Source organism: Gallus gallus, chromosome 22 (assembly GCF_016699485.2).
Source record: "Gallus gallus isolate bGalGal1 chromosome 22, bGalGal1.mat.broiler.GRCg7b, whole genome shotgun sequence".
Taxonomy (NCBI): domain Eukaryota; kingdom Metazoa; phylum Chordata; class Aves; order Galliformes; family Phasianidae; genus Gallus; species Gallus gallus.
This window is the reverse complement of record NC_052553.1, coordinates 1088478-1114987: the sequence shown is the minus strand read 5'-3', so window position 1 is coordinate 1114987 and position 26510 is coordinate 1088478. Positions and strand designations below refer to the sequence as shown.

Here is a 26510-nt window from a genome sequence, read left to right as displayed (position 1 = left end):
ACTGCACAAGACGGAACTGCTCAAAGCACGGAGACGGGAACTCAGCTTTCCTAGAGCAAGGATCCACTGCTAGACAACAGCAACTGAGATGAATAATGTCATTCTCATTTTTGTTGTTTTGCTATGCTTTCTCCATCAAGGTATGTTTTTTTTTCTTTCCTTTCCCTTCCCTTCCCTTCCCTCCCCTCCCCTTTTTAATCCTTTTTCAGTGGTTACTAAGGATAATCTTAGATGACTTTGTATAGCTTTTATACATTTTTAATCATTAGTTTGTGGATAATAATGAAGACCGTTGAATTAAAGCCATTGAAGAAAATGGTATTACTGAATTTAGGAGTTTGCTTCCTTTTCTCTTTCCATTCAAAGATATTATCTAGTTAGGGAAATATTGACTCGTCTGAAAGCACACCATAGATTGGCTAGAGACCACGAACAGGTCAGTTTTGTAAGCCAACTAAGAAAGCATTTCATCTGCAAGTGATCAGAGAACTGATCCAACTGGGACAAAGTACTACATGACACTATTTTGGCCATAGAAGAAAAGACCTGTGTTTGAATTCAATTAATTCTATTACCTGAACTAAAATAGTTACCACCTTTACTATCTGTGCCTTACTGCAGGTTATGAGTTGAGAAGCTCGTAAGGCTTAACCTTAATGCACTGCACATTTTTTTTTCCCATGTGCATTGTTTCATTCAATCCATGTCTACAGGGAACAGATCCTCTCAGAGCTTGGCACAGGTTTTGTACACATAATTAGACATGCAATTTGTTCTGTCAAGTGTCTTTCTGATTGCACTGGTTGCACCGGGTATCTGAAAACATGTCCAGTATTAATGCTTTAGGTGTGAATAGTTTGTTCCTCGACAAAAGTAAATCTTCATTACCACTGAAGTCCTCACTAATGACATGTCGTCCTGGGTTAGGCTCTCGGAAAATTACTTAATTATTTGTTCTTTATTAGCAATTTTTCTAGCTATTGTAGAAAGCCCAAGGAATTTCCTTCTTTCTTAAGGCTTAGGCTTACTGACTTAGGACAATGGATGAAACCAGACAAAGACAATATAGCAAGGTGATTAAAATAATACCTCTAAGAAACTATTTGTTCCAGAACAAAGCTGACTTGTTAGCTTTGAAACACTACTTGCATCCCTCTGCAGGGGAAAGGGAAGTTTAGTTCTGGGTCTCTACTCAAATCCAGCCTAGGCTTGAGCTGCTTGGGCTACACACAGTCCTGTAAAGAGTCTCCATGAGAGAATGGGCAGATAAAATTGGAGCACAGCACTCAGTTCTGAGAGGCATACAGTATTACTCTGATCAGAGCATGAGAGCATACTTCAAGCTCATGAGTTTATTACCTTTATACCACAGCATCCTCTACAGCACACAGTTTCGTTCAGATACAGCCAGGTTTATTCTGCAATTATTTTTTGAAAGGGCTGAATCAAATAAATGAGTTATGTTGAATTAATCTATTTTACTGGGACAATCTGCATGAGGATATACTTTGTTGCTGCAGAGATTAAAGAAAATTACAGTTGTAAAACTTTGGCCTTGAGGCAGATAATTAAAAGAGAAGTTTCACTCTCTCTTTATTAGTGTTGTTTTTAAATGCAAACTCTTGTGCTTGAGCCTTAAAGAATGTTCCATTCAGGTGAAGTGACCCTTGGTAGGAGATTAAAGAGCTTATGGAGCAAACAGACCTCCTTTTGCCTTGCTGGAAAGCAACACATCCCTTGTAGAGCCCTGTTTTCCCCACGTGCTGTATGCCAGCTGCTATCATTAACTTCAAATGATGCAATGTGTGCTGACCACCCCTGCAAATCATGCCGCTAATTAACTTTTTGTCCTTACTCACTCATGCCTGGAAGCATACAACAGAATGAAACAGTGTTCATCAGCACTGTATTGAGGTACGGTTGGGAAGCATTTAAGCAAGAAGATTGGCTTGAAAGCTTTCTAAAAGAGAAATCTAGGCTTCTTCCAAACCTGTGGGGAACTGTGAGAGTTTATTTGCTTTTATAGAGGCAGTCTTAACTTGTAGGCCACTGTGGTGGAAATGGTAATTCACAGCCTGAAGCAGTGCTTGAGCACCTGGTGGGAAGGCAGGGCCAACCCAGGGGAGCAATGCAATGCACCTGAGTGACTGGAAGGGCTGAAGCCAGGATCCACCCCTTCCCAAACCTCATTTAAGGTCTGCCCAGGGATGTGATGGAGTCACCATCCCTGGAGGTGTTCAAGAACTGCAGAGATGTGGCACTGAGGCATTTAGCCGGTGGGCATGGTGAGGTTGGACTTGGAGATCTTAAGGTCTTTTCCAACCTCAGGGGTTCCATTCTATAAATTGCCAGGGATGGCAACTCAGCTGAAACCCACACTGTAACAAACATTAGGTCACACTGTGGGGGGCTGCTTAAGAGCAGATGAGCACGTGCCATAGCAGAGAATAGATCAGAAATGAGTGGCTATACAGCCCAAAAAAGCAGTCTTGGCAAACATGAAATATGGCGTTTAATAAGTTAATACTGTGCTTTCATAAATATACATCTGTTTCTCCCTAGGAAGTGCAAGAAAGAAATTACTTGGAGTTGAGCAATATGAAATAGTTTATCCTCGGAAACTGCACACAGTACATAAAAGAGATGCAGAAAGAAGCAAAGAAGAGGTACTGAAATAGACAAGTTCTGCTTTTTGTTTGCTGGTAGATGGGCAAAGTTAGATTTGGTCCTCTAACCAAAAAAATATGAAAGAAAACAACCTTCTGCTTATTCTATAACTGCCAGAGTGCTTATTTTTGGTGGAGAGAGAAGGAAAAGAACACCGCTGGCAACTCAACAGCCATCTAACTCATGGTGAGGCCAGAAGTTATAAAAGTCCATATTCTAACACTTAAATCTGTTTACAGACAAAATATGACGATACACTGGAGTATGGAATCAAAGCCAACGGAGAGGAAGTCATATTGCACCTACAAAAAAACAAGTATGTTCAGTACAACCTTTTCCTTAAACATTATTCCTCACTGTATGTTGCTCTGTAAGCCATTACTGTGATAGAATGACTTGCCTGTACTGCTGATTTTGACACAGTTTAGTAGGCATGGTGGGGATGGGTTGACGGTTGGACTTGATGACCTAAGAGGCCTTCTCCAACCTTAATGCTTCCACGATTCTATGGGCATGATGGGGGTTGGTTGGGGTTGGTCTTGCTGATCTTAGTGGTATTTTCCAACCTTAATGATTCTATGACTATGATTCTATGACTGTTGTCCTGTTTTTCTCAAGATGGCTAAATCAATGGAATGCATAATACCTTCATTACATTTCAGATGTTTTCTTCTCTATGGGTAGTCTCTGGGTTATACTTACCTGTTCGGTTTTGATACAAGCTATGGAGAAGAACAAGAGGAAAATCCACAAAAGTGGGGCTGTGTTAGCTCTATAAGCTCTTCCAAATACGGGGAAGAAATAGGGAATGCAGCAGTCCTTAGACAAGGCTTCCAGTACCAGCTACCGTAGCACTACCTCTGCTGAACTTTGAGTAGTGTAATACACAAAACCAGCTACGATTTTCTGCTTGCTGGCTGCACCACAGCATTTAACATGGTATCAGACAAGTCTGCTTTAATAGGCACTTTTCTAATGGCTGTGTAAATACAGTGGTACTATAATCAGCTCATGATAACTATATACCATAATGTGTCTCTGGGCACACATAGCTACGTACATGTAGGAGCAGACGATGCAGCTTTCCTATTGACCCATATCTTCACCATTACAACCGGGGAAGAGAGCACAACTGTACCACTGTGGAGTGGTGGAAACATCTACACAAATGGGAGGGCAAAATAGAATCAATACCACATATATCGTCATATATTTACTTTCAGATCTACCAGGAGATTACTTTATACTAATGAAATAAGTAGACATTAATTGATTTCTTATTTTAGAAACGTCCTTTTGAGTAAGAATTACACACAGGCAGAATTCCCCACCCAGGTGCTTTTCTTCCCTTGTCTTTTGATACTAATCATAACCTGAGTAATCATCTGAATTCCTTAAATGCTTCACTCGTTACACAATCGTCTCATTTCTAGATGACTACCATTATTTGAATAATAACTGTTCTTTAATCTTTGCAGGCATCTGTTAGCTGGGGACTACACTGAAACAGTTTATTCAGATGACGGTCAGCAGATAACCACGAGTCCCCAGATCAAGGTAATAAATAAATAAAAAGGTTTATTTCCCCTACACTGAGTTCTGTATGAGGTTCACGGGTGCATGAACAAATAACACAAATCAGCCTGGGTTTGCCTTTGGCCACTTCCCACCTCTCAGCTGATGAACACGTATCTGAGCTGAGTTTCTCTCTTTGTCAGGACAGGGAGTGGAGCCAGGACAGACCAAGCCCTCCCCTACCCTCCCGACTTTGCTCATTCTGTGCAGCTCAGGGCCTCACTTTTACATGTAATCTCAGTGAGATCACGGATTCAGATAAGCAGAGATTTCCTCTGGCTCACCTTATCGCCCACGCTCACAGCAAAGGCACTGCAGGTTACTCCAGGTGGCTTCTCTGAGCCATGACCAATCACTTATTCAGACTCAAAGGAAATGGCTGTTACATTTTAGTTATTTTTTTTTAATTAACTGTCTGCCCTCTGGTTTTTCTCTTCAACAAAGCTCTCAGCTGAAGCTTTTTGTCCAATGTCACGCTACCTGTTATAATACATGCAAATTAGAATACAAGGCCTGATATTAACTTTTCATGGGGTGATTAGCAGCAAAGGGAGCTGAAATAAATCTGCGTAGAGAACACTATGTTCCTTTATTGCAGGAAAAAGGGGCGATTTCTGACTGCTCCAACTACTTTCACTCCCTGAAAGGATCCTATGGAAAGCAATTAGCACCTATCCCTGGTTTCAGGTCATCTCAAACAGACCTACCTGTGCAGCTTGCTGCCCTATATTGTTTCTTTTGTATGTACAAATGGACAGCACCTTGCCTTCAGTCTACAGTAATTTTTATCCATTCCATTTCAACCATTCCATCCATTTTATAATGGATGGAAGGAAAATAATTAAGTGGGAAAGTGAAAGCAAATATCCATGCAAAAAGAGAAAGCAGAGCAGAGAAAGGCTTGAGTAGCGCATTATAAGGGTTGATGACTAGACCAGATGATCTTAGTGATCTTTTCCAACCTTAATGATTCTATTAAGAACTGTCTTAATGAAAATGCTACGGGTAAAATGTTCACAATGCCTTTGTGACTCTGAAGTCTCCTTGAACACAGATCTTAGATCTCTAAGTCAGTTAAGTCACGAACTGTTTCTTGTTAATCATGTGTATTAACAACATAAATGTATTTTAATCTGATTGAAGTTAAAGCATTTAACTGTTGGGTTAATATTAAGGGGTGTTTCTTTGATTTCTGGCTGCAAAAGCAATTCAGTATGGACCAAATTTATCAGAGTACATCAGTTTATGCTTCATTTTGAGCAGCAGATAGTCTTACTTTCATGTAATGCTCTGCATGAACCAGAACCCACTATGACTGGATTTACCAACACTTGGGTCACTGTGTATTGAAGGATAATGAAAATGGTACTGGAGCAAACATAGAAATGGTTACCAGCTTTTTTCATTTTAAGTGTTTCCCCTAATATAAGATAGCAGAGTTAATTGCACCATTCTACCTGGCCCTTTTTCTCCTGAAATCAATTTGAAAAGGTATTTTTCTGTTTCTAAACAGGATCACTGTTACTATGAAGGTTACATTCAGGATGAGGCAGACTCAACAGCAAGCATCAGGGCCTGTAAAGGTTTAAGGTAACGTGGAGGTTCAGTTTCCAAATGGTACTGATATCAGAATATGTGTGAGGATAATTTTTCCAATTCAAATAGGATCAGGTTGTAAATAAATGGGTGCTATCTTTTATTCTTGTGTGCTTATGAGGAAACAGAAGCGAATTAAATCTGAAAGCCTATCTTTGAACTTACAATTGAAGCTGGATTTCACTTTACAAGCATTAAAACTCCCAAATGTAAAACTCATTCATTCTTAATCCAGTTTCCTTTTGTCTGATGGTCACCTACTCAAGAGACCTCACCTGATGAATTTCCCATTCACAGAATGGAGGCATAGAATGGCTTAGGTTGGAAGGGACCTTAAAGACCATCCCCAACCCAGCAGCTTTGATTCCTGCCTGCATGCTGCCAAACCATGCTCCATTGTGGGCAAGGTGATGATGGGTTGACGGTTGGATGTGATGATCTTAGAGGTCTTTTCCAACTGTAACAGTTATATGATTGCATTGGCGTGTGCAACAGTCCCTACATGCCCTATTAAAGAGAATGTTGCTGTCTCTGTCCCATGGATTCTTAAGTCTAACCTAAAGAAAATGTTCACAGTGGGTATTTTGAGACCCGTGGGCAGAAGTACCTGATTGAACCCTTGGGAACGTCGGACAGAGACAAACATGCAGTGTATGAGTTTGTGGAAGATAATCCCATCAAAACCTGTGGAGTAGTCAATAGCAGCTGGGAAGTGAATGCAAGCAGCCCCATCAATAGCATCTTCAAATCCAGCAATAGCCCAGAAGTAAGTACAAAGCAGAAGAGAAGTTGAGGCTGCAGCAGAAGTGGGTGAGTGGCCAAAGTCTCACCGTCTGCTGGCACCTCTGGGAGCGAAGCAATTGCAAGCAGTGGAGCGTAACCAAACCTTAAACAACCAGTGCAAGATCTCAGATCTATCTTTTGGAGCTGCCATCTGAGTTAAGCCCTCCTTCATGTGCCCACGTGCACTTTTAACCTTCTAAATGCTTAATATCTGGTCTACCTTTCATCATTTTAAAATGAGACAGTCCCATTCTAAATTACTTATCAAGAGAAAGACCCCAATAACGAATAGAGTGGTGGGAAGTTACTAAGAATGAGACTGAAACAAGCCTTAAAAGTCACCAAAATTTATCTTCTCTCCAGATGAAGGCATACCTGAAGGCAAAGAAATATCTGGAAGTTTATGTAGTTGCAGACAATACTATGGTGAGTATTGAATTCAGTTTTCCTCACGAGACTGAGGTCAGTGCTGTTCATTCTGGGCTCCTACCCCAACTACAGCACTGGGACCACAAGCAGTCCCAGCTGCAGCCCAATTCCTCCAGGCTTTGCACGATATGGCCTGATAAAACAATAAATAGAACAGATAAGGCCAGACCAGGAATGGTGTCATTCACAAAGCCGTCCTCTGTGGGATATTTCTTTTCTGACAAACCACTTATTTTTTCCTCTCTCATTCCTGACACCATGTATTTCATTTTTCAGTATAAGAAGTACAACAAAGACGTTAATACTGTGAGACAGAGGGTATTTGGAATAGTCAATTTCATCAACACGGTAAGAGTAAATAGAGCAGAGAAAAAAATAAGTAGAAGTGATTTATACTTTCTCATTTGCAAACTTTATATAGTTTTACTATAACATGTTGGAAAGTATGAAAACTGTGCTGTCATTTTTAAAGCAAATCTGCCCATGCCATCCTGCTGTTTGCCTCCCGGCAGGAAATTTTTGTAAGTTAAATCAGTGTTAAATGAAGACTTACATCTTATTTTCTTAATATCTCTTAAAGTCAGGGATTGAAATCCTTCAGAAAGAATAAACTGATTCTTCATTCTTCCTCAATTTAAATCTTCTCCAAACTTTGAGTTTTCTAAGTACTTTAAAGCCACTTTTCTGGATGTTATATGGGTGGGGGGAAATGAGACTTCAAGTTTTGCCTTTTGTTTTGTTGCAATTTCTTAAATCAAGTTTGGAGTGGTCCATATTGAACCAACAAAAGTGAACCAATTATGCAGATAAATGGCTGTTTAGGAAGTCTTTCTGAAGTGATTTGTTTCACAGCAAAACTGTTTCTCTGCAGGTTTATAAGGCCGTCAATATTTACGTGGCTCTAATTGGCCTAGAAATCTGGACAGACAATGATAAATGCTCCTTGAGTCCTATTGCAGGATCGACTCTGGACAACTTCTCAAAGTGGCGGAACTCAGATTTATTAAAGAGGAAAAGAAATGACAATGCTCAGCTAATTACGTACGTATCACGGCTTTTCCTGCTCTGGTTACAAAGCAGTTGAGTGTCTCAAAGACTGCAGTGTAGCCTAACAACACAAGGAGTCAAGGCACGAAGCTTAAAGGCAGCTGGGAAATGCAGATCACCAAACCCAACCAGCATTTACTTTGCTATTCTGGCTCACATTCATTGGTTCTCACTCATCCAAGCACTTCATCAAACGATTTGCACCAAACCAGGTGCTCAGGTCTCATGAATGGAAATGTAATTTAGGTTAAAAAACAAATAAATAATGAAGTGTATTCAGTTGTTTTCTGATTTGTGCTGCCCTTAAGCATATCTTCAAACACTGTATTAAATCAAGGATGAAAAGCAGAACTGGAAATGAATATATACTTTGAGATTCTGCTTGGTTAGTAAAGCAAACACTGACTTCAGATCTGCTTCATGGTAACATCACTGTGTTTTGTGCTGTCTTCTTCCTTACAGAGGCCACGACTTGGAGGGGACAACAATTGGATTAGCTTTCATAAAATCCATATGCAGTGATGTATATTCTGCAGGTATTATCCAGGTCTGATTTATTCTTGTTTATCTCATTTTTAAACGTTTTTTCTGGTCCTCACTCAACCAGCAAAGAACATTCTGGGTTGAGAAGATTAGTGGTCTCTTCCAACCTTAATGATTAATGATTTTATTAATGAAAATTATTGGGCTTACGACATTTCCAGTTCTTTGTCTGGTTCATATCATTGTTTTATTGGGCTGCAGAAGTCACAGACTTTATTTTAAACGATGTGCAGAAGGCAACAAAAGCACACATGAATTGTGTTGTTACCTAATTGTCAACATCAAACTCAGCCATCTTTATGTGGAGCACCTAAAGTGTCGGAGGAGAAAAATAAGTGATTCTGTGTCCAAAAAGGTTCTTGTTTTGAGGGGGGAATTGTGGAATAGATGCATGCATGGATTGACCAACACTATCAAATTATATATAAGAATATCGTCACTTGAAGAACTGTTCTATCTCTCAGCCACATGATTTCTTTTATGTTCCTATGTGCCCCACAATGCTCACAGAAGTAACGGGTTGTCCTTATTCCCACAGGATCATAGCAGAAATGAGATTGCAGTTGGAGCTACCATGGCACACGAGATGGGACACAACCTTGGCATGAGTCACGACACCAAAGACTGCATGTGTCATTCTCGAGTCTGCATCATGACTGATACTGTTAGGTAAGAGCCTGAGAAAAAGGGTGAGCACATTAACACACTAGGTCTGATAATGAAGGGCTCTATATATAAGCTGCCAGTTTCCAAAACAGATCATTATACTCATTGTTTATATTTAATGGACATAGTGATGAAGCACTGATGGTTGGACTGGATGATCTTAGTGGTCTTTCTAACTTTAACGATTCTTTGATATTTTTGTCCTTTAAGACTATCCCATTTAAATTATACAAAACAAGCAAACAAAAACAAGTAAAGAAATTGAAGGAAGAAATTACAGAGCGTGGTGAGCATCCCACTTCCAATTTGAGGCTCTTCTTTGTTATTATTTCTAGATGGATAACCCTAAAAGCATAATCTTTAGTTATTTTGCGACAATTTTTCCTCTGCGCTCATCCAGGGGCTATTGCTTCTTGTTGTCTACAACAACCCTAACCCACGTCCTCTTGCTTTCTCAAAACAGTTCTATCATCCCTAAGAAATTCAGCTCCTGCAGCCTCCAAGATTTCGAGAAATACATGTTGAATGACATGCCAAAATGCCTAACTAACATCCCAGATATAAATGCCATCATAGCACCTTCATCGTGTGGCAATGGCTTTGTGGAAAAAGGAGAGGAATGCGACTGTGGTACTTCAGAGGTATCTACTCAACTAGGGATAAAATAAGACTTGGAAGAGGGAACTAGTTGTTTTCAGGCTGTTTTCTGAGGAAGCCAGTTTAAATCTAGCTGAAATACTTCCGTAGAAACTGCAGCCATCAAACTGCTATGGTCTGCAATCTCGACATCACTACAAAGTGCAGGGCAGGGAAGATGAGGGCACATCATATGGTGTTGTATCACTGAAGGAACTGAGAATGGGAGATAGCCACAGATAGGAACATGTCAGGGAGGAAATAAATCAGTTGCCTGTACACTTTGGTCAGCACTTTGACCACATCTGGGGATCGTCGCATGCATTTTGTTCTAGTGACAATGGTTTTCATAGAAGCAAAGTCAGATCCCAAATACCCTTCCCTTCCCCAGTAAGGAGTGGTTTGCTGGGAATGCAGTGCAGAGGGACTGAAGTTTGGAGCACTGTACAGAGCCCTGATAGTCTGTTCTATCCCAGGAGTGCACAAATGCCTGCTGTGACCCGGAGACATGCAAGCTGACAGCTGGCTCCATGTGTGCACAAGGAGACTGCTGTGAGGACTGCCAGGTAAAACCCCATCTCCAGCATCTATCATGCTGAGGTATTCTGCCTTTGTGAAAGCAGTAATGAGGGTCAGTCCTTGGTATGTGTAATTACTGGCATAGCATTATAATTGGTACATCAAGTGAAGCATTGCTTTCCTCCAATCCAGTACAAAAGGGCAGGAGCTGTGTGCCGAGAAGCCAAGGATGACTGTGACCTGCCTGAGATGTGCACTGGTTATTCTGGGAATTGCCCATCAGATCGATTCCGTATGAATGGACATCCTTGCAACAATGGCGAAGGCTTTTGCTACATGGGAATCTGTCCCACCCGAGAAAGCCAGTGCAGGGCTGCTTTTGGACCACGTAAGTACAAGCTGCCATTGAAAATATAAGGTTGTCACTAGAGAGAGACAGGGCAGGCTTTGTCTGCTAGCAAACCACCAAAGGCCTTTTAGAAATAAGGAACAGCATGGCAAGAGAACTGAGTTCTAGCTCACAGTGTATTGATTTTGTATTTCCACTGTAAATGATTATTAGCATTTGAGCTGAAGTGCACAACACATGACATACTGTACCTCTAGGGAAATATGAAGCGGCTGTCTGGTTCCTCTTTCGTACAATGCTTTTAAGATAACCTTTAAACAGAGCTGATATTTGCATGATAGAATGAGGAAGTGTCTGTGTTTCAAATTAATGCCCAAATTTGGCATGTCTGCATGGTTCTGAAGGTGCGTGGTGGCTTAACACCCTCCTCGACCTGACTGTGTCCCTTCTCTTAAGCAAGGTCTCTGATGGATAGAGAACACACAGGACAGGTGCTGCTGAATGGACACATTAACACTGCAGGATTAATGCACAAAGTGCCAGGGACTCATTTAGGCTCATGGGTAACTTCACTGAGAAAGTCCATTTCCTAAATAGATAAAGGAAATGCAATACTAACAGATTTCACAGGCAGAAAACCTAATCTAATCTTAACTTCTCTCCTAAGCTCTTTGTGTTATTGCATTTCTTGTTTTCCTCTTCAACAGAGGCTACTGGGGGGGCAGCGTCCTGTTACCGGATGAATGAGAAGGGGGTGTATTATGGATACTGCAGGAAAGAAAGAGGCAGTCACGTCCCATGTAAAAAGAAGTAAGCACTGCTACAGAATTTGCCAGAATTTGGGAAGAGAAACCATTCCCATTCAAATTAAGAGAAGGAAGCAAAGAGTGCAACCACTGTAGACGGCACATAAGTCTACAAGTCGTTTTTTTCCTATTCAGTTGAAATACTGAAGTAAATACACTTCTAAAAAGCTAATTTCCAAAAGTACTTGTGCCCAGTGATGCAAATTGTCTCAAGATCAGTCTGCTTGTGCATGTGTGTAAGATTGCTTGCATGTATATGCAGCTAATGGCAAGGAAAAGGTTTTGAATAGGGAAGCTGAACTTTTGGTGAACCTCCAAAGCTGAGGACAGCTCAGCTAATTTCTGCAAATTATTATGGGTTTTCTAATGAACCCAAGAGGCATTAAGAACTTGCCACTCAGAAACTGATCTAAAAACACCACAAAGCAAAACATACCTGCAGTTATTCCTATGGAGTTCCTATACAGCCACTGAAATCCAGGCTGGAGAACAGAGCAGCTTAGATACCTTGCATGTTCTAATGACCCTTGTTCTCCTTCCAGAGATATCATGTGTGGGAAGTTGTACTGCTCTGGGGGGTGGGAGATGCCCTCCTATGGCAGCCTGGTGACCTTCGAGTCCTGCAAAGCAAGCTTTCCTAGGAATGGAGATACAGATTTAGGGATGATCCTCAACGGAACCAAGTGTGGGGATGGCATGGTTAGTAGAGAAAAGAACTTCTCTCCCTACTTCTTTTCTCTTTCAGCCTTAGTTTCATCACTAGCCAAACAAGAAGGACTTTAGACAGGGAAGATTGAAATGGACATTGAACTTTCACTGATCTGATTTGCTGTACCTTCTGCCCTATGTCTAGCAGAAACTAGGAGCAAAGCAAACAGGAGCTGCTGTCCTTCTGAGTTCCTTATATTTCACTGCCATTTTACTCGTTTTTCACTGACTAAAAGCATATGTGGCAGAAGAAATATACCTTTGTACTGGAAGGTCAAAAGATTGTACATATATTATTTTTAATAATTTCTATAATGAATGTGTTAGGCATCACTGGGTTCTACATCCAAATTCTTTGCCATATTTCTACCTGAAAGAGGTTTTCTGGGAAAAAAAAAAGAATGAAGAATTGCAAATGATTGGCAACCAGTGATACCTCTACATCTTTGTCACTACATTTTGCTATAAAATATCCAAAGGTCAAATTAAAAATGATATCCACATCTCAAACTATTGATGTAGGTCTACGTGATTAGCATACTTTTCTATGCCTCCTTTCACTCTTCATCATTTTCCACAATAATTGTGCAAGCTCTGCATGTTCTGAAAGCTGTAAATCTCTTTTGTGACATTGGCCTTGCACATTGCAGGTATGCAGCAATGGAGAATGTGTCTATGCTGAAGATGTCTTTAGATCAAGCGACTGCTCTGCCAAATGTCCTGGACATGCTGTAAGATACCAGCTATTAACTGAGAAAAAAACAATGCGTGCCAACTACAGGCACTGTTATTGATTGTATTTAAGTCATAAGGACAGGAATTTGCAAAAGCTGTTAAGTCAGAACTTCCTAAACTTTTAGGAAACCAAATTTTACTTGATATGGTATCCATGTCCTGCTCACAGGAGATGGACACAGATTCCTTGTGTAGCCCAGCCTCTAATGCAATATCACAGCTAATCTTTCATTCGTTCTGTGCAAAAGTGCTATAGCCAGTGCTAAATCTCTTAGTCCATGTGAAATGAGATGGGTTTCCAGCACCCTGTTTCACAGCTGCTGGAATAATTCTACATTATTTGCACTCATCCTAAACCTCCTCCTGGCTCTGTGCTTCCCTAGGTTTGTGACCATGAGATGCAATGCCAGTGTGAAGAAGGATGGGCGCCACCGAACTGCGACAGCTCATCAGCAGTCACCAGTAAGTACTACATGGCCTCATGTGGAGTACACTGTCATCAAATGACTGAAACGAGACCTTTAGCTCCAGTGAAACAGCCCTGGCTTGCAAAATTGCATTTCTAGGGCTTTGACTTCTGTGCATTGATGTGTGATTGTGGGTTGTGTACCCTGCCAATGGTCAGGATGGGCATCTGCTCATTATGTGTGCATCTTCTAAGAAATAGCAACTTGTGTTCTGTCTTCCTGACAGGTTTTGCAGTCATTGCTGGTGTGTTGGCTGTCCTCACTGTGATTGTAATTGCAGCAGTATTGCTTTTCCGCTTCCGAGTATTCAAAAAGAGGTAAGATATTTACTCTATTGAGAAAAGAATAACTAAACCCAAGGAATTTAAGCCAGGGTTTTCCAAGAAGGTGAAGGGAACTCTGGAGAAGCAAGGAAGTTGGTCTGAGAGCTTTACTGAAGCCAGGAGAGTCTTGCTGAAGTCTTAAGACTGTAGTGCTCAGATTAAGAGATTAATCCTACAGTAATTAAAAAAGAGAGGTGGGTGGGAGGAAATAAAAAACATGGCTTTCATAGAATCATAAAGGTGGGAAAAGATCTCTATGGTCCCCAAGTCCATCCAACCCCGCCATGCCCACTGACCACATCCCTCAGTGCCACGTCTCCACATTTCTTGAACACCTCCAGGGATGGTGACTTCACCACCTCCCTGGGCTTTATACAAGACTAATGGGATTAAGGCAAGCATTCAACTTCAGCAAGTATGTTTTAAACTTCAATCAGAGTGGTATTTATATGTATATCATATGTAACCTTCACATAGCAGCCACACCAGAAGGGGACCTGGAGCCACCAATCAAGTCTTTGTGGACCAAGAACAAAGACCAAGAGAGCACCCTGGCCTGGCAGTACCCACCCAAAAGGTAAGAGCGGGGTGGTGCTAGGTCACTACAGCCTCCCCAAGATTGAAATGTGGGGCTGAATTGTGCTACATCTGCAGGAGGGCTTCAAAGCACTTGTGTAGTGCTGAGAGGACTGTGCTGTAAACCACAGCATGGGGAAGGGAGCAAGTAAAGCACACAGCACTAAGTCTGCCCCTGGCTGATCTGCCTACAGTAAAGGGTGCAAAGACAATGCACAAGATGAGTTCTCCGTTAGACTTAACTGTTTCCCCTTTCAGATTAATGATAAGAAGCTCCTCCTTCCTGTACCGCCACTACAGGAGAACAAACCACAGCTTCGGAGCGTAAGTGATTCTGGAGATACTCTTATTTTCTGGTGTTGAGTTTGGGGAATGCAGCACACGTCACATCACACAGTATCAGAAAGGTTCAAAAAGCTCTTTAAGAACACCAAGTCCAACCTGAACGCATCTTCACCATGTCCTTCAGTGCCACATCTCCACAGCTTAAACATCTGCAGGGATGGTGACTCCCTCACGTCCCTGGACAGCTTGTACCAATGTGAAAGTAGAGACCTGCAACACCAATCTGATCCCAAAGGCTGAGAAGTCATTGCACTCCAGCTATAAAGCCCTGTAAGTTCTCAGGCCCAAGCAGAGTAAAGCACCCCTGATCTAACTCTGAAATGAATGCATCCCTTTACTTCTATTGATGAACTTCATATATAAAAACACAAGCTCACACATTCCCACTGAATATGCAAATATACATAAATACAAAATATGTATACAGGGTAAATCTGTATTCTATTCTCCTCTTTTACAGCCTGTCATAAGGCCAAAAGGTCCCCCACCTCCTGTCCCTTGCACCAAACCAGCCTTTTCTCACACACAGGACATGTTTGTAAGTATAACCTTACAACTTTCCACATCTTTCATCTAAGCTGCAGACAACTAGCAGATGCCAAATGCTATTTTCAGTTTCTGACTGTGGTTAAAGAAATCACAGATGTCTATGAAAGCACAGAATAGTTGAAGTCGAAAAAGACCACTAAGATCACCTAGTCCAACCATCAACCCATCAAATCAACCAAACTACATTTTCTTTAGGGTAGGAGTGGTCTTTTTTCCCCACGTAACCCTAAATTGCACATGATATTCTTAACCTGTGCCAGGGATGCTAACACAGATGTTCACAGCTTACAGCATACTGATCTGGTAGGCACTAAGGGTGGCACCTGCGAGAGGGTCTTCATCAATGTGCACATACGTATTTTGAGTTCTTCAAAAATATTTGGCCATCAGAAGAACCTGTTTGTCATTTATAATCCCAAAGTATCCTAATTCAATAAAATATCCCCCTCAAATGTTCAAGCCTCCTGCCTACCTCATGTGAGGGTGTAGAAGCCATCTCCATACTTAGCAACCTAATTGCCTGCGTGAAAAATGATGGATGAGGACTGGAAAAAGAAAAGCATCTGCTTGATTATAAAAACCTTTATATATCCCTGTCTTTAGAGATCCATTCCTCAGCATGTACCTTGAGCACATGACAGCTTCAGCCCCTTTAGCAGTCTATTTGAGCACAGGCACTTGATACAGATGAATTTATACATTTAGAATAGCTCAGAGCTCTTCTGAAACAGGATATCTATATCCCCTGTGTATTTATTATTATGTGTGGACAGATTAACCTGACTTGCCCCTAGCTCTTCCACTAGGAAAACGCTATAGTAAATATATGAGATAACTGCACTGGCAGCTGAAGGCTGAGAGGTTCTGCAGCTGCTCAGACAGGGAAGCACAATGACATTGACACCACATTTTTGTTACAGGCACCAGAGAAAAAACCTGCTTGTCTCCCAGTTCCCAAAGGCAAACCTCCACCTCCACCAAAGGTAACCTGAGTTCAAACACGAGCAGCAGTTCTCTCAGGATGCAGTTTGTTGAATAGAACACAGTGATTTGTTTCATTCCTTTTTCACGCAGGCTTTGAAACCTCCTGTTAACCCCAGGGTCTGAAGCTCCTGCAGGAGGGCTGATGGAGGTTCCTAGAATGCTGAGGGGCAGTTGGTTTGTCCTCTGATTCTCTACTTTTCCTGTTCTGTGTGAGACAGAACAGCTTACTGACAGCTGCTTTGAAGGGAAAACTTTTGGTTTTCAAACAGTAAGGAACTCTTTGGTGACAATATCAAGCTGCTGTCTGGAAGGAAACAAAGCAGAATCGCTGCTCACACCGAGGAATGGATGGAGCACACTATGAGAGTTGCTGGACACATCCCAGCTCCTTAGCTGCCTCCACAAGAAGTGTCTGCTCTGGGATCGCTGTATCTGCAATGCTTTCCTCAGAAACAGATCTGAAAAGGTCAGGGAAAAGCACGGGGTACAAATTCTGTAAACTATGATACACTTCTGCATCTTTGCCAACCCTCTCTTCAGCACCAGACTCCTGCTTCATATATGTATTGCAAGCTCTGGACCCAGAAAAATCCTTCCAGCCCTTTGGAGAATTTACATCCCCGAGGCCTGAAGGAAGCTTGGAATAATACAATTACAGACTGGACACACACTGATTCTGGAAAGATCCACGTGGATCAGATCCTTTCATTAATCCTTAGATTACCTGTTACACAGGATTTCTCTGTTGAGTAGGTAGGAGCTGTGCTCAGAAGCAAAGCACACAGGACTCAACCTCCTGCTGCCTGCAAGCACTCCCAGAGCTCAGCCCATGCCAGTTCCAAAGGAGCTCCAGCTGCCACCATTGCACTTGGACAGAGCAATTTGGAAAAGCAGTCAACAAAATCTTTAATCATTAATTTTGTTCACCCCTCAGCTCCAGAAATATCTGAATATTTCTCCCTTCCAGGATACACACACACACCTCGGTGTTTTCATTTAATTGCTCCTGCACCGGGGCGTGTTATTGTAAAGTTGCTAATGAGCACTGGGTTGGGCACAGGGGTTTGTTATTGTGGGACCACATTGCAGCAGTGAGGCTTTGCACACTGGTTTGTTACTGAGGGGTTCTTCATTTCGTTCTGGTCTGTTGGCATCAGCAGTGTTGACACTCTTGGCCTGTTGGCATAGATCTGCATGATACTGTTGGCATCGATGTTAATAATGCTGTGAGGGTGCTGGCACTGATGCTATTGTTACCATTGGCACTGTTATCATTTGTGTGGTTGGCGTCAATATTTCTAAGTTAAAGCACACAGAAGTGTTTTTCAAGGAATAAAAAAAAAAAAGAGAAGAGAGGGGGAAAAAAATTGCCCCAGTTGCAAAGTACTCAAGACTTTATGGAGGTTCCAGTTTGAACTGGATTTGTGTTTGGATCAGGATCAAAATCAGAGCACTCCTTTGGTTTTGCAAATGGATTACGCTGTCCCTCAAAAGAAGGCAGTTTACAGCCTTGGGGCTAAAGAAGAGCAAACAGCTGCCAAACTACCAAAATCTGGAGCATCTGGCCAGCACTGTGCATGCTTTCAACTGGGTTTGGTTCTAACCAGCACATATTGGAACTGTAACATAAACCTGATCTTCAGAGGGCATGAAATGCATATAAAATAATCAATTTCTTCTTTTAGGCTAGGTATGCTTTGACACTGCCGATTACCATATGCCCTGTAAAACATAATGAAATTACCATCTTCGGTTTCAGATCTGAGGAAGTTTTGGAAGAATGTGGCTTTTTCCACTTTAGGTAACTGTTCCATTATTTTAGGCAGAAATAGATTTTAATCTATCTGTATTTGACTGTCATGTAAAGATTTAGAACTTTTTTTTTATGAACTGTAATTAATGTATTTACAATGTTTTCTATATTAAAGTATTCTGTTGGAAAACTAGATGATTTCTGAGTTCCCTTCCAATCCATCTTACAATTTGATTATGTGCCTCCAATTAAACAATCATCATTTGTCTACAGTACACATGGGATCATTTAGAACAGTGCCAACTCCCTAAAACTCATAATTTGGACCCAAAAGACCATAAAGTATTGCAAAGCCCCACCTGTTTAGCCAGTAAAGCTGGGCTTGCAGTATCTAAAGGGGGGGGCTATAAGAGAGAAGAGAACTCATTCTTTAGCAGGTTATGATAGGATGATGGGAAGTGGTTTCAAACTAGAAGAAGGGAGATTTAGACTGGACATAATGAAAAAGCTTTTTATGATGAGGGTAGTGAAGTACAGGAACAGGTTGCCCAGAGAGGTGGTGGATGCCCCATCCCTGGAGACACCCAAGGTTAGGCTGGAGGGGGCTCTGAGCACTTGATCAAGCTGTGGGTGTCCCTGTTCATTGCAAAGTTGGACCTGATGGTCTTTAAAAGTCCCTTCCAACTCAAAAGATCCTATAATATACAGCTTTTCTTAACCTCAGCACCCACAGGACTGAAAGAGAATGGTTCTATCTGTCCCAGCTTTGCCCAGCAGCTCAGTGTTCCATTGTGCAAATGTGACATCTACTGTTAGAAAGACTCTACTGCAAGAGGAAAGTGAACTGAAGACATCTTCAGTCATCCTGAATTGCAGTAGTTGGTCCAGCTGTCCCATTATTCCTGGTTAAGCATCCCTTGCTCAGCTTGTTTTGCCACACACATGTATGGAAGCCCATTTGCTGGCATCATGTAGCAGGATACAGAGGGATCTCTGGCTCAGTAAAATCAGTGAACTGGCGGTGATGCAATTTATGTTTTTTCCTCTCTTGTGCACACATACATGTGCATGTATGCATCCATGAGTAAGCACTCCATCTCCATGGGGAACACAGAAGTTCTTTCCTGATCCTCTCCCATCTGTGGGTTTACCACCCTCTTCCATCCCTCGTTTCCCTCTCTCTATCAACCTTTTGCTCTTCACACCCCTGAAAGCAATCTTCATTATAAACAATTTGGGGCCTACTGGCAATAAGCACACACTGGACCATCACAACAGACCATATTCCTTAGCATCCCGTTTGGCCCTTTTTGTCATCCACTCTGCTGTGCAAGTGCAGCACCGGCCATTAGAGGGCAATGGGGCATGGAGATGAAGCTTCCCTTGCTGGTTATTAGGTGACAGCTATCACCTCAAACAAATCAATTCTGAATATACTGCATCCTCTGACCTTGAGCTATGGATTCACAGACATTAGCAAGGACATCATCTGCCAGGAAGAGTGGGGAGACTGGAGCATGTTCACGTTTTCAGACACAGAGGCACCAGGCAACTAATAAATTGCCTCAGTCCAACCCTGCAAACGTGACACCATCAGCAGCACGTTAATTGATTTTTTGTTTTTTTTTGCTTCCTTATAGTAGATCATCAATAGCCTCATAGCATTGCATAAATCATTACCATCATAGTAAGTGAACAAAAGGCTGCAGGTTGAATCTACCAACATGCAAATCAGACAAGATTCATGGAAACATTGCAGAATTCCTAGCTGAAAGACCCTGAAAATGCCAACCCTACTATCTACCACCCAGCTAGGCAAATGTCTCTCCAGTGCTATGAAATGAATGTCTTTTGATGCAATGTCATTTGTCACTGACTGATAATATCGGTAAATGTGAACCTCAGCCATCAGCTACTTACTATTATTTACCAAAGGCTGAAAAGTGCCAGCCTTTAATCATCACTTTATTGGTAACTTCCCAAGCATCTCACTGCTGGATGCTTCTGATCTCCCTCTGGTGCCAAGGAAATGGGAGGCCCTGGGGAAGGAGCAGGGATGTCTGTTGGGTCACCAGCAATTGCCACAGCTCCCAGATTGCTTTAAAGCCATCTTTCGAACAGTGGCACAGATATTAATGGGCTGTTACTGACATTAGATCCATAAATAATTCCACATAATGCATGGCCCTGGCCTTTTGAAGGTCTAGGGAAAAAAAAAAAAAAAAGGAGGCTGAAATATTGATAGATGTGTCTGCAAGAGCTATTAAAAAGGAGAGAGCAGTTACCATGGGATTGGTGTAGGCTGATACCCAGGACCAGAGGGTAATGTTGGTCATGTACCCACTAAAATAGCTCTGAGCACAGAGAACTGAGCAGGAGGATAAATAGAATGAATAATATGGCTTAACAGGACTTCAGGAACAGCACTTTCCTCTCCTCAGCAGTCAAAAAACACTGTGAAAGACTGAAGTCTCAGTACAGGTGAGGACAAAGCTTGGGTACTCTCAACTCAGAAAAGGTCTCTTACGTGTGTTCATGCATGTAGGAAGAAATGAACTGCTCTTCTGCCATACACGGAATCTATCTTTTCATGTCCTGAAGTGCACTAGAGTAATGTATTTTCCATGTTGATTTTGCAGCTGCCACAAATGTGTCCCTGAATCCCATCAGTGAATACTTCCCGTGCAAGTGCTGCAATGAATCGCTAAACATGCTTTATGAATTTCATCCAAAAAAGCCCTGCTGCCCAGCCTTACTCCACGATAAGGCTTTGTAACAGTAGAAATCCCATGAGATGACTTGAACAGAAAACAGAAAAAACAGTCCCCTATCAAGGTGTTGAAACAGATGCAGAAATGCCAACTGAGCACCTACATACTTCGCTGTAGGCATCTGTTACAAGTCCACACCTCTCCACTTTCTGCATACAGCACCTTCACTCCTGGTTTACAGCCAGATCTCATGGCACAGCTCCCTCTTTGCCTCTCAGAAGGTGCCAAGGGATCAACTCCCAAGCCAGTGGTCAGATTTCTTGGCACTTAACATCTGTAGTCAAGAGCTGGCTTTTCAGAAGAGTTTAGCATCTTCTGTGCACCCAGTGCATTAAGCTCACTCACCTGGAAACTCAGTTCCAGCCTTAAGTTCCCCATGCTTTATCTCCACGTGTTTGAAATTAGGACACCACTTCCCCTTTCCTCTCCTTGACTGTCTCTCAAAACTCAGCTGGCTGCAGAGGGGATGCACAACACCACATTGAGCTGAGCCCATGGGGACCACATACTGAGCCTTTGGTGCCACGTGTCTGTGCCTTTCCTATTCTCCCTCTTTTTTTGTGCATTTAGATTAGCTCACACAACAGCTCCTGTATGGGTTCATTTAATGCTATAACGACACAAATGATAAAATACCCCATGTTGGAAAGGAACCATAAGGATCACCAAAGGGTTTATAAAAAAAAATTCTCATATAACCACCTCTCTAACATCATTTTGGCAGGAGAAATCTTTGAGAATCCCTATGAATGACACAAATAACCCTGTACAGATCCCACCACACTGCAGTAGACCACCACCCAAAAAGGGTGAGGGACACCCAGACAGGACAAGAGGAAGAGACAAAGCACAGCGAGACCCCAAATCACCCAGCAACCATTGGAGAGCTATAATTTGCTGTGAATTTTTCATGCTAGAATCAGCTGTGTGCTGCAGGCATGTAGCTGGATGGAAAAGATACCTGAAATATTAATGACCCACAGCAGAGCGCAGGCAGGAAAAGCTCTACAAATGAGGACAGGGAACCTTAAGTAGCCTGGTAGAATTGCTCCTTCTTTTTTTAGTGTAAAACTGGTGAATTAAAACACCCTGCACTGTCCCAGATGCACAGGGAAGGGAGAAAGGTGGAGTCCAGGCTTGCGTCCTTCCATAGTGGGTCTGCATGCAGCATGCAGACAGATTTCTCCCTTTCACTGAAAAATTGGACCCAGAACTCTTTAAACTTAAGACATTTCCATCAGTACAAACAGGAGCTCTAATTCATTCAAATGTAACATTATTCGGTTTCCCTTGAATTGCTTTGAGCAACCTGTTTTAGTGGGAGGTGTCCCTGCCTATAGCAGGCGGGTAGAACTAGATCTCATCCAACCCTTCCAACCCAAGCCATTCTACGATGGTATTAGAAATTTTACCTCCTCCTTCACATTACCATTTCCTTGCCTTAAAAGCCATCCTGACATGGACTTAGACTCATTTACACAATCACTGCCATCACTGGGAACACAGCAATCAAAAGAGTCTTCTCATTGCTTATTTAAAATGTGCCGAGCAGCATGGATGTTTTTGAGATATATGGCAAATTACCCCAAACAAAAAGAGGAAAAAAAATCAGTTATACACACACAAATTCAGAGCATCTGCAGAGTACACCACGATGCGTGGGAAGAACACAGAAGCTCCAATATTAGTTTTTAAAATATTCATGGGCCAGCAGTTGCCTCTTCACACCAAGAATAAACCTGTTAGGAAGTGCTACTCAATATGAAAAGAGTTGGTAACATTTGGCCTGCTGGGCTTCCACATTGTGTCTCGTTAGGAAAGTCACAATATGATGTTGGGTATAGGAAATGATCTGTACATTGCAGAGCATCTTTCACTCAGATTGATTTTGACATGTTTAGCAAACTGTGTTGATGCAAACTGTATCTCAGCAGCTGCAGTGGAAGGCAGAAAGTGGGAGGTTTTGCAAAAGCTGGGATTTGGACCACCCTTCTCACTGTGAAGTGAGAGCTGCTGGTGCTCAACCCTGCTGCAAAGCGTGGGTGCTGCAGTGTGTCCTGTCTCCAAGCTTGGGAGACACAAGACCCTGGCTGGAACTGCTAATGTTGCTCCTTTTCCAGTTAGCTGTTGTTGCCATTAACAGTGCTTCCCATCCCCTTCAGCCAGGGTTTGCTTCGTGAATCACAGAATCATTAGGGTTAGAAAGACCACTAAGGTCATCTAGCCTAACAGAGGCCAACCTCTAGGCCAACCCATGCCTGTAACTGCTCTAGACCACATCACTCAGTGTCATATCCAAAGGTTCTTGAACACCTCCATGGACAGTGTCTCTACCACCACCCTGGGCACTCTGTGCCAATAACCCACCACTCTTTTTGAGAAGAAATTTTTCCTAACATCCAACCTGAATCCACCAAGGCTAGAGCTGGTCTGATCCAAAGTTTGAGTAACGTTAACCAGAGCAGTTATCACTCATCTGTCCTCCAGAAAATCTCCATCTCCCAGTGTAGGACTCAACCTTATTCCTATCCCGTGCATTACTCAATTTAATTCCTCCTTTATAGCCATCTAACATTTCTTCCAGTCAATCCTTTGAAAAATCCAGCTACTGGAGTCCATTGTCTTTTGCACGACATCTAGAAAAATCCTGTGAAAGAGCTTATTTTACATTATTCTGTATCTGATTTCACTGAAAAACAAGATCTATAATCAGTTCTAAGCCTGCTGAGCAGCTGAAATAATTGTTAAACTTAAAAAAGAAAGCAGTCAAAAGGTTTTCTTTACTTATTTTTCCCCTTAGTGTATGCTTTGGCTCACTGTACTCAGTAGGACAAAGCTTACTTCGCCTTGTAGTATTTCTGAAATTAACAAGGCCATGGATTCTTATCCAGTAAAATAAAAAGGTCCTTTTTTCAAAGCAATCGTTAAGGGATTTTTCAACCTTCGCAGGATTTCTGTTTCAAAGGAAGAATAAAAGTTGTTTTATTCCCTGTTTCAGGCCTCTGCATTTCCCTTTCTTTAGTGTCCATTTTCCTGCTTTCTTTTTTTACACTTTACAAAATGAAAAGGAGGAGGAGAAAAAACCAAACAGAACAAACCCACTTTCCCCCTCCATGAGATATTTACTCTCCATTATATCAGTGGGAAAGCTCTAAATGCTTTTGTGGCCACGTTCTTAAAAACTACGTTTCCTAAATCTTTCATGCTTTTCCAACAAACTCCAGAACCTCAAAGATAAGACTGTTTTTGCATTACATACAAGGAAGCAGAGGTGAGGGAGGAAAGCAGAGCTGGCATTAAGCCACAAACCCATTCTCGGTGTCCATCTCTGCCATGCTCCCCAGGTTGGCACCAGGGTAAAGCACTTTGCTCCAGGTAGGTGGACTCCAATATAACCTTGAATCTTATAGAGGCTTATGTTTTTCATACAATGAGAAACATTCATTTCTTCATTACATTATCTGTTATCTGTCTATCAGTGGGCATGGTGGTGATGGGTTGGACTTGATGATCCAACCTCAACGATTCTACTAATCTAGGATCTTTTTTGCTTGTCTCACTTTTTGCTCATCTTTCAAGGCTCCTTCAGCTGTGACTACATCCTGCCAAGCCAATGGTTCTCATCACAGCCAGGAAATCTATGTGGGAAGTGGAACATCCACATACAGATACTCGGATATCTCCAGGAAAAGCCACCACCAGAACCAGGGAAAGAACATAATGGTAAGCAATAAGGATCTTGTTACAAAACATGTACACAGCTTCAGCCATTATAAAAAACAGTTGTAGCATCTTTCTCATTGCTTCCCAGGCAATAACTGCCAATGAGTTCCATCTCATTTCCACCAACAGGACAAGAGGGAACGGCCTCAAGTTGTGCCAGGGGAGGTTCAGGTTGGATATTAGGAAGAATTTCTTCTCAGAAAGAGCATTCAGCACTAAAACAGGCTACCCAGGGAGGTGGTGGAGTCATCATCCCTGGAGATGTTCCAGGAAAGGGTGGGTATAATATTTAGGGACGTGGCTTTGTGAACAATACTAGAGGTAGGTGGATGGTTGGACTAGGTGACCACTAGAGCTATTTTCTAACCCTAATGATTCCATGATCTCTGCCAAGGTCAGTGGCAATGTTTTCATAAGTTTAAGGTGACCTTCACAAACCCTATTTGCCTCCCAACCTTTCCTCTCTTTATACTACAATACAAAAATTGCATTTTCTGACTAAGCTTCTGTTGAGCTGTCTGATGGACAATAAATATAATCACACTTAAGTTAATGGGCAGGGCACCAAAACCAAAAGCTTTTATTTTCATTAAACTTCATTATATGTGACATGTCTTTTATCAAATCTGTCTCCCATATTCACTTTATTAACAAGTCCATCATCCCAGAATGCATAATGTAATCAGCAAGGACAGGCAGTAAATTTATATTAAACACGTTAGCAGGTGGGAACACAATCCTGAAAAAGTAAATAGACCCAAAACCCATCTTCAGAAAGGATTTTGAGAGGACATGCAAAATGAAGGGAAATTTATAACTCAAAGTGTGTAGGGGATTATTCTGCAAACAGTAGAAAGAAACTGTTTCAACTAAAAAAATAAATGCTATGATACTTATAAAACCCAAATCCGAGCTATTTAGATGAGCACGGAAAAGAAAAGCTTAGGTATCTTTGAGCACCTAATCTCAAGACACACATTATAACAAGCTTCCAAGCCTTCAATCTGCCATATATCAACAGGTTGATGTGCAACGCATGGCCCAAAGGATCCCTTGAGATGGCTGTGCAAGTTGTATGGAATGGATGGCTGTAGCTGTCTCTAACTTTGTTATATTAGCTTTAAGAGTCATAGTTAAGGCATACAGAAAATAATTCACCTTCAACTATAGCTGTGGTTTGAGCAATTAATTTCAGGGCATAAAAGGATCCTGCTCCTCAGGCTGCAGAGGAATGACTGATGTAAAACCTTTTTGCTAGGACTGAGGGTGTCCACACAACAGAAAACTCCTCCTGAATCACATAGAAAAGGAGCTACATGCTTTTGTGTCTCCAAAAACTAAATGAAGTTGGCACCCAATTCTAGGAGCTTTGGCCCACCGAGACACTGCAGAGCTGTGCAATGGATGAGAGATGCTTCTGTTTCAGCAGACAGCAGCATGCAAGCTGTGACCTCTCTCCTGGATCACTCCCTTGGCTGCTCCCACTCTTTGGAGGGGAAAACAAGACTTCTTGCAGGTTTAAGCAACCTAAGCCTTCGTGATTGAAAAAATTCCTCTACAATTTTCAATCCTTGCCAAAAAAACACATCCATATCTTCCCTCCTCAGTTCATCAAAAAAAATCCAGACCCTATGAATTAAGAATTCAGAGCCCATCACACTCATGTCATAGTTTTTAATCTGCGAAAATCAATTTTGTAGGTGAATAAGGATAATTTGTGCCAGCTTCCATTTACTTGACAAGTGATTTGCTGTTTAGAAACAGGATTATTTGCATGGGAACTTGTCAGCCAGCCCTCTTCATAGAGCTCTTCCAACTAGTACAGCAGCAGCCATTGTACAAGACTGTTTCTTGGCCTGAGGGTGATAGAGCTACTGCAAGATGAAGTGTGACTCCACAGTGCATAGAAAACTTGCTAGATATTCCACAGAGAGGAGCATCCCTGGAGACATTCAAGAAA

General features: G+C 41.8%; 1 protein-coding gene across 2 annotated transcripts; it reads left to right on the top strand.

The window, feature by feature from the left end:
• ADAMDEC1 (ADAM like decysin 1) lies at positions 1–18249 on the top strand. Of its 2 annotated transcripts, none has more exons than XM_015297321.4 (24): positions 1–140; positions 2563–2666; positions 2907–2983; positions 4146–4224; positions 5756–5832; positions 6415–6604; positions 6985–7047; positions 7327–7398; positions 7922–8091; positions 8560–8644; positions 9179–9309; positions 9770–9947; positions 10419–10508; positions 10654–10849; positions 11518–11620; positions 12159–12315; positions 12975–13055; positions 13443–13521; positions 13753–13843; positions 14330–14426; positions 14684–14749; positions 15231–15308; positions 16240–16302; positions 16394–18249. In XM_015297321.4, exons 1-24 carry the CDS (start codon positions 89–91, stop codon positions 16424–16426), a joined length of 2412 nt encoding a protein of 803 aa, XP_015152807.1. In that variant the 5' UTR covers positions 1–88; the 3' UTR covers positions 16427–18249. The 2 variants fall into 2 exon arrangements, with proteins under 2 accessions (XP_015152807.1, XP_001233496.1); XM_001233495.6 differs by having other exon boundaries at positions 14327–14426.
• Positions 18250–26510: the final 8261 nt, after the last annotated feature.